Source organism: Epinephelus moara, chromosome 19, assembly GCF_006386435.1.
Source record: "Epinephelus moara isolate mb chromosome 19, YSFRI_EMoa_1.0, whole genome shotgun sequence".
In the NCBI taxonomy this organism is placed as follows: domain Eukaryota; kingdom Metazoa; phylum Chordata; class Actinopteri; order Perciformes; family Serranidae; genus Epinephelus; species Epinephelus moara.
Genome location: NC_065524.1, coordinates 4,817,250 through 4,826,399, shown reverse-complemented (window position 1 = coordinate 4,826,399; position 9,150 = coordinate 4,817,250). Strand labels below are relative to the sequence as shown.

Sequence of the window (9,150 nt, the reverse complement as noted above, 5' to 3'; positions counted from 1 at the left end):
AACATGATATTATGCTGAAATGCTGAATTTTCTTTGTCACTTGCGCATTAAGCCTGTTGGCAATATTCCGCCACGCCACCTCCCTTGCTTTATTAATTGCTGCAGTATTGCCTTTGTTCGTAATCATGTCCTTATAGTCCTCATACACTTCCATAAGGAGCGTTTGCTCCGCCGTAGAAAAAGCCTCCGCTCGCTCCTTTCCTTTGCTTTTTGACATTTTGCAACATTTTTGGCACTCGACTAATGTGGGCTTTTTATTTTCCCTGGGCGCGTGCATGAGTTGAGGCTTAACAGGTGAGGCTTGAATTAGCGTCAATTGGAGCCAGCTGATTTCACTTGATGGAACAGGTTGGAGTTAGATTGGGAGTTGGCGTTTAGTCAAACTTCAAGATTACACCTTAGTCTGGATATTCTTAGCTACGTTGATGGAATACCCCCCTGGTCAGGTAAAGGAATAAGACTGTAAGGCCCAATTCCAATCCGATCCCTTACAGACTCACTGACTTAGAGGCGCGTTCATGTGAAGTGCGTGAGTGTGTGAGGGCTGTCCCATTGTCAAATCGTCAAGTCAGTGAGTCAGTGAGTGAGCCCTTTATGCCCCCTTACCGTAGGCAAAGAGCATGGATACCAAGAGGCGAAGCTCAATAGAACGCCCCATAGCAACAGACTCGCCCATGGTTTCGTCCTACCACCGCCATTTTGGACTGTCAGCAGACCGCAACAGACCCGCTTGCACACACAAACAAACTGAAGTATATCGCTTTTAATTATGCTTATGCTACTCACCTCGTGATAGCTTGGTCACAGCTGCTTTTTCACGTTTTTGTAAAGCAAAATATAGACTTTAAAAAAAACAAAATGAAGAAAAACGGCCTAGATGACATCTCTACATATTAAATCCACTTATGAGAAGATTAACTTAATTACTCCTTCAAAATCACCCCATAAGACAATCTCCCAAAAATAAATGAAAAAAAATCAATATTTTAACTAGAAACACATTGATGGCAACGTCACATAGTCAGGAATAAAGATTTATTTACAGTTTGTACAGTAAGGGGACAGTAATAATAATAATAATACTAATAATATATAGGCTATTTTAATATGATATATTTTAATGCTAAAGCAGTAATCAGTTCTGATATAAATGGTCCAAGAGGCCATATATATATATGTATATATATATATATATATAGCCTAGGCCTATATATAGCCTATAGATATATATATATATAGCCTATATATATATATATATATATATATATATATATATATATATATATATATATATACATATAGGCCTATATTTATTTTATTTTTATTTTTTTTGGTAGATTGGCTTATGGGGTGATTTTGAAGGAGTAATTAAGTTAATCTTCTGTAACTGTTATCTTCCCTCCAAAACTGGCATATTAAATTGATATTAAAACACTTTAAAACTTACACCTGAGGAGTTCTTACCTGTCGGGATCCTTCGGGAAACGGTAAGGAAATTACCCACAGTTCATATCGTTGTGACGTCAAATACAGGGGTTGCCCTCGGAACACCAGAAGTGTTACAAAAAAAAAACGAAAACACGGTCGGCAGATATGCAAACGGTAACGTTATGGAAGGAGAGCGAAAAAAACAGATAGATAAACAATGAAACATTACATTAACAAGGATTTAAGAAGGTACATAAACACACATGAAGTCAGAGGAATACCAGTGGTTATATTCCACACACAAAGAATAAGAGGAATACCAGTGGTTATATTCCACACACAAAGAATATATATCTATATCTATATATCTATCTATCTATAGATATATATAGATAGGCTATATATTCTTTGTGTGTGGAATATATGCTGACAATAACCGATAGCCTAAATGATCACGCCCAGAGCCGCCAGTGTCAACAACATTTTGTAGAGAGGGGGATAAGTGCTGTCCCATTCCTATTTGTAGCATCCGGAGCCCTTTCAGACTTTTTTTTATTTATTTATTTATTTTTTTTTATTTTAATGAAAATAGAAAAGTCTTACATTCGCAAAAAAATGACAATACATTTCATGAAAGAACAGAAAGCCAGTGTAAATAAACATTAACAATCAAACAAGAAGAAAATAAAGAGAGAAAGAAAGAAGAGAGAGAAAAAATAAATAAATAAATGAATAAGTGAATAAATAAATAAATAATAACTGTGAAAATAATACCAACATAATAACAGCTAATTACCTACCAATATTAAACTTTTCACAAATGTTCTTTGTTTTTATGGCTTTCTTATTTCCTAGCGGGGTGAGGGACTGTAAATATAATTCAAAACACTTGTAGAAAACAGAGAAAATGGGTTTATCTCCAGCAAATTTAGCTCTGTGGATGTGGAACTTTGCATAAAGTAGTACCAGGTTAATAACAAAAGCCTTATCCAGGTCTTCTGTAGTATCAGAATGAAAGCCAAAGATAACATGTTCAAAATGCAGATTAAAGTTCATATACAACTTATCAGAGATACATTTTGCTATATCTTTCCATAACCTTTTTGTGTAGTTACAATGCCAGAATATGTGGTTAACTGTTTCGGGTTGTACCGAGCAAAAGGAACAATTGACATCAATATCATTCTTAAATTTCTGCATGAAATGCTTTACTGGGTAAATTTTATGTAATATTTTATAAGACACTTCTTTGACTTTGTTAGTGATCATATATTTGTGTGGTAACAACCAAACCTTGGTCCAAGGTATATTGATGTTAAATTTAGCCCAGTAGGTGGTGATATAAGGTTTCGTTGAGATTTCATTCATAAAAAGTTCCCGAATGGCTCTATTGTTGCTTTTGTGTGATCCAAAACAGACTTTGCCACAGACAGTGTTAAGCGGATTTACAACGGAGACAGTACACGGCTGAAAGGAGCCTCTGTACAAGTTTACAACACCTGTAGGAATGGAATCAATTACCTGGTAAAATTCTTTTACTGTAACCGGAAAACCAAACTTTTGTATAAACTCCACATAGGACATTAATAGGCCATCTGGACTCAGCAACTGAGCGACTGTATGAATATCTCTTTCAAACCAGTTTCTAAGGAAGAGGCTCTTTTTGTTGTGTAAAATGTCTCCGTTGTTCCATAGATAATACTTCTGAGGGGAGAAATTGTGTTTGTAGATTATTTTCCATGCAAGTAAGACCTGTTTATGGAACTCTGACCATTTTAGAGGTATTTTATTAATCTGGTAATTGCACACTAACAAATTTGGGGATAAAGTTCCATAAAGATGAATCATTTTTGAAAAAAACTTTTTAACCAATTAATCTTAAATACATGGTGTAATGATCCAAAGTCCAAAAAATCAAGCCCTCCATTCTTTCTGATATTGATTACGACAGATTTTCAGATGTAATGTATTCTGTTCTTCCACAAGAAGTTAAACAACATTTGATCAATTTTTTGGATTGTTTTACTGTCCAGAGCCAGAGAAGAGGCAGCATAAATGAGCCGTGAAATTCCCTCAGCCTTGGATAGGAGCACCCAGCCCCTCAAAGACAGATCTCTCTGCAGCCATTGATTAAACCTGCTCTCAGCCTTTTTCATTCTGGGCTCAAGGTTCAGAGAGCATCTCTCCTGCTGCTCTTTTGTTATGGTAATACCTAAATAATTTACCCTACTTTTAACACAAATATCATCGATTGAGGTTATATCATTGTTTTTTAATGCAAATAATTCACACTTACCTAAATTTAAGCATAAACCTGATGCTCTAGAAAAAACCAAGATTGAACGAATAGCCGGCTTTACTTGTAAAGCGTCTTTAAGAAAAAGTGCAGTATCATCTGCTAGTTGACTCAGGCAAATTTTCCTACCAGCAATAGAGATGCCCTCCAAATTACATGATTTTATATATACACAAAACATTTGAGCCACCACTAAAAACAAATAAACAGAGACAGGGCACCCCTGTCGTATTCCTCTCTCCTGATAAAACCTCTGTGTAGTACCACCAGTCAGTTTTACAGAGCTGTTACCATTTGTATAAAGAGTTTTCATTGCATTGCAAAAATATTCCCCAAACCCAAATTTTTCAAGGCAATAGAAAATAAACGGATGCTCAACAGTATCAAAAGCCTTGTAAAAATCCAGGAAAAGGATAAAACTATCATCTTCAATCAAATCTGAGTAATCAATCAAATCCAAAACAAGTCTTAGGTTATTAACAATGTGCCTTTTACTCATGAATCCTGATTGATTTTCATCTATTATTGAGTCCAGAACTCCTTTAAATCGCTTTGCAAAAATTAAAGCAAATATCTTATAATCATTATTTAATAGAGTTATGGGTCTCCAGTTGTCAATAAGAAGCACGTCTTTTCTGGGTTTGGTATTAAATTAATTAACCCCTGTGTCATAGTAGCAGGAAGTTGTGCTCTTGCAACGCTCTCAGAAAAAACCTTAAAAAGAAATGGTACCAACAGATCAGAAAACTCTTTATAAAATTCAGAGCTGACGCCGTCTTTCCCAGCTGATCTATTGTTTTTAAGGTTTAAGATAGCGTCTTGCACCTCCTGCTGGCTGATTATGGAATCACACATCAGCTTCTGAGCGTGAGTAATGGTTCTAGAGTGTATATATTTTGCCCTTTCAGACTCTCACACTCAATCACTTACAGCTGACGTCAGTTAAGTCAGTGAGGGTTCAGGGCTTAAGTCTTTAGGGGCCGGATTGGAATTGGGCCTAAGTCTACTGTTTGGTCCACACTCCGGAACAGAAGGTGGCGGTAATGCACCAATAAGCTGGATGCCAACCGCCGTTAAACAAACAAAGAAGAAGAAGAAGAAGAAGAAGACGACGACGACGACGAAGAAGAAGAACGGGGGATTGGGAGGGGCCGGATGTCAACATTTGAAGCCCATGGTAGGTTAAAGTCCGTAAACTGTGCTGGTAATGACGGTGTTGCAGGTAACTACATCAATACACGAATCATATTCGCAGACCGCAGAGAAATGTTAGTAAAGAGTTCACATAGCCTACCGTATAATTAACAGCAATTAGCAAGCAGCTTTCTTAGCGGTATTCTTTTTAAAGTGTACTGTGTTTGGTGTGTGTGTGTGTGTGTGTGTGTGTGTGTGTGTGTGTGTGTGTGTGTGTGTGTGTGTGTGTGTGTGTGTGTGTGTAACGATGTTTTCCTACTCGTCACGGTTTTTAAAGGGCATGTTGTTGTTTGGATGATATGGTATATTGCTCGTGTGTGTGCCTGTAAAAGTAGTGTAACTTCACAGACACAAGTTTATAGCCTCCACGGAGTCAGTAAACTAAACTGTAGCCAGATAGATAGATAGATAGATAGATAGATAGATAGATATAATTTGGTGTTATAAGAGACTGTTCTTTTTCTTTCTTTTTTTTTTACCCTCCCCAAAGATACAAATAGTTTTCCTTGAGCCCCCTGTTTGACTGGGGGGAAGTGCATGAGCCTCTTTCCACCATAAATTAGTTATAAGATAACTCACTCTCAGATGTTTGAAAGTTAAAAGTTAGCAGGTAAAAGTTGAAGACAGTGTTGAAAAGAGCCTTGGTCTTACATTCTTGTCATGCATACTGGTAAGTTGATGTGCTTTATTTACAGTTTGTTTTGAGCTAAATCTTAAATGAGACATAGAAAACGAAGTGATTTTGATGAAATATTACTATTTTAGGCTCAGATTTGTTTTGTTTTTTTCTTTCTCAGACTTTTGAAAGTCCAATGATAATTTCTGTTTTTTCCTTGAAAAGCAGTGGTTAAATAAATACAAAATAGAGCCATTTAAAGTTGTATGCCCCTCCCCTAAGCAAAAAAGTAACAACAAAATGAGTCCCCCCAAGTTAATAAAAAAATTTTTGACATGCCTCCCCCTTTTTGTGGTGTGTGTGTGTGTGTGTGTGTGTGTGCGTGTGTAATCCGGCGACTGCCTCTTCATCCAGCATCCTCAGAACCATTTCAGCTGTATACCTCGCAGCCACAACACTGGATGAGGAAACATAAAAGGAAGAGAATGTTTTGAATGACAAGCAAACCTATTGATCAATATGTAGCTATATGAATAAATGCACACACGCATGCGTGCACACACACACACGCACGCACACTCGCTCGCTCACTCACTCACTGTCACACACACACACACACACACACACACACACGTGTGCAAAACATACAGTGAAGTACATCTATCTATCTTTCTAATGTTAGCTAGCTAGCTTAGCCAGCTAGTTTCACAAATATAAATTAGGCATGATGATAGATGATAAGAAACACATACTCTTTCACACAATAGTCATGAATCACACACACACACACACACACACACAGAGTACATACAGTAATGTTAGCTAGATCAGTTAGCTAGTGTTAATTTGTTGATACATGATAATTAGACATACTCTTTCACACTCTTTGATACGCACACACATGTCTGAGGTAAAAAGTGAAAGTAATACTTACATGTAACAGATCTTGCTGTGTAAAATAATCTTCTTAAGGGGTGACACTTAAGATATAGTCTGTGTGGTCCACAAAATATAAATTCCTGACAGTCACAGTTGATAAGATTCAAAGGTTCCCATGAAATTCCATAGGAAATGAATGTGGGTCATTTTTGACCCACCTATGGAAGCTTGGGTAGTAATACAAAAACTAGAATTTTGTAAAATGTATAAAAGGTATGCTAAAAATTTAAATGGCATGACATCAATAACATGTTTTTGAGGAATAGCTGGAAGATGAAATGATAACAACTTTTCATTACAAAGATATTGAAGAAATATATAAGAATAAGAAAACAACCTCACTGGGTCATTTGTGACCCACTTATGCACCCAAGGGTTAAGGAAATGTTCTGTTCTGCTCTGCTCTGCTGTGGGTTTTAAAAGGTCCGAGATGACTGAGGTGAGCCATCAGCAGTGGGGAGAGGTGGCTGGCCTGGGTGCTGTGGAGATGTGGGTCCTCCAGTCCTCCCAGGTGCGGGTGGAGGTTGTCACCCTGGGTGCCATCATCAGATCTGTGTGGAGCAAAGGGAAGGATGGTCAGATGGAAGACGTAACCCTGGGCTTCAATGACGTGGAAGGCAGGAAGATAGTTGTTTTTCTTTACATAGACCACATAAAAAAGAATCAAAGTGAATGAAATTATTTCAGAATTTAAAAATATTTGAGAATGATTTTTGTTGATTTCATCAGTCAGTTTGCTGGGCTACCCCACATGTCAAAAGATCACAGAGAAAATTATCTGATTATAGTTCTGCAATGTAGAAATGAAGTAACTTCTGTATTAAAAAGGTTCTTGTAGCTTTTGAAATCTAAACAGAAAATGTTTACTGTAATATTCATGGTGTTTGTAATATGACATATTTGAGATGTATTTATTATATTTACATTTAATTTGCTGCTGCATGATGTCATGCAGGAGCAATTGTGTTTGGTTATTTTTAATTTCAGTAAAAACATTTTAGGCAGCAACTGAATATGCCCAGGAACACAGTCTTGTGTTGTGTTGTGTTGTGTTGTGTTGTCAGGCTATATGTCAGATACGCGGTACCTGGGAACTACGGTGGGCCGTGTGGCCAACAGGATTGCAAAGGGACGCTTTGTGGTGGAGGGAAAAGAGTACCAACTGGATATCAATAATGGACCTAATGCACTGCATGGAGGGCTGCGGGGCTTCAATAAGGTAAGCCTTAGTGAATATGTGTTTGTTTATCATTCCCTTGAGTGAGTGTGTAGAAAGCTCATAGTAATTTCTGTACAACCTGAGTGGAAAAATACCATTTCTCACTCTGTACTTGCCTCACAAAGGTTTTCCGACCCAGTTGCAGGTACATGAGGTTTGTAAAGACTCATAAAATAAGTTGCCACACACTCAAAGTATATAAATGTAACCAGTTATTCCATTAGGTTTGGCTAAGGCATGGCAGTCTGTCCTGAATGATGTTTTCATACCAGAAAGAAAACATAAAGAAATACTGTAAAGTCATGTTTCCACCAAAAACTTTCAGATTAGTACCCTTAGAACCATATGTAGTCTGTACGGACAGGTACCCAAGATCTGGTTAGCCTTTCCACTGTAGACAGTACTCTGAAATCTAGGCAGGGTTGTTGTCACCGAATGCTCTGTCCAGCTTTCGCTGTATTTCCTCATCACCAGGGATACAGAGGAACGTCTCTCATTTAACATCACACACGTGCGCACGCAGACTCTACACCTACTATACTGTTATTATGACTGTGTGTCTTTGTGCCACACATTGAGCTGTGCATGTTTGTGTGACAGAAGTCCTGTGGCTTCTATTTATTTATTTCTCAAACTGTCATGAGGCCAGAACAAACACACATTTATTATTGCGCTGCCTGAAGTGATTGAGTGCACATCAAAGGAAATTATGTTTTAAGAAGAAGCTGTAAAACAAGAGAGAAAAGGGACAGTGTCCCCATCAGCAGCTGGCAGCAGACATAAAGTAGTTTCACACTGGTGGTTTGGCTTTATTAGGGAAAATTGCAGTGGAGGAAGAAAAATCCCTGTAAGAAAAGTTGGAACTAAAAGAAATGAGAATTAAAGTGGTCCTACTATACTGTTTCTGTTCACACATGGAACTAAATAGAACAGGATTTTTTAAGATGATATCAATATTGATATTAGAGTGGAAAATCGAGTGATGATATATTGACTTCTTTAAACACATAAAATAAAGAGGTTTGGGATAAGGATCCCTCAAAGTCAAGATATAACATCATTTTACAAGCATCTAGAAGGGTTGCAAATTCTGAGCACTTAAAGCTGTAGTGCGTAACTTCTGTCGCTTCCCAGCGGATAGTGCGTTATTACAACTAATAAGCCAGCGGCACTTCCATGTACACAGAGTAACACTCGCCAGTCCCCACACACCGTACACAGAGTAACACTCGCCAGTCGCCACACACCGTGTAAACAGAGTAACACTCGCTACACACCGTGTACACAATGCTACACAACGTGGTGAACACCAGACTGCTAACATTACATTACATTCATAGCACCATTTCCAAGAAAATAATAAAGTACTAGGTCCAGTACATGTAACAGCAACTCATACTACTCATAATATAATTATAAACCAAGTCACTTACTTATCCAACAGCAGCAAGGCAACAT

General features: G+C 37.5%; 2 protein-coding genes across 4 annotated transcripts in view; one reads left to right on the top strand and one right to left on the bottom strand.

Annotated features, from left to right (window-relative positions):
* The window catches only part of borcs7 (BLOC-1 related complex subunit 7), a 1,032,483-nt gene that overhangs the window by 243,571 nt on the left and 779,762 nt on the right, over positions 1-9,150 (bottom strand). The gene's annotated exons all lie outside the window — the stretch shown is intronic.
* galm (galactose mutarotase) overlaps positions 4,759-9,150 on the top strand; it is a 42,935-nt gene continuing 38,543 nt past the window's right edge. Inside the window, exons 1-3 of one of the 2 annotated variants that reach the window (XM_050070730.1) lie at positions 4,759-4,901; positions 6,897-7,090; positions 7,538-7,692. In XM_050070730.1, coding sequence (XP_049926687.1) covers positions 6,904-7,090; positions 7,538-7,692 — 342 coding nt within the window. In that variant the 5' untranslated portion in view covers positions 4,759-4,901; positions 6,897-6,903. Of the gene's footprint in view, positions 4,947-6,896; positions 7,091-7,537; positions 7,693-9,150 lie in introns of both variants that reach the window. The other variant, XM_050070731.1, reaches the window with a different exon arrangement.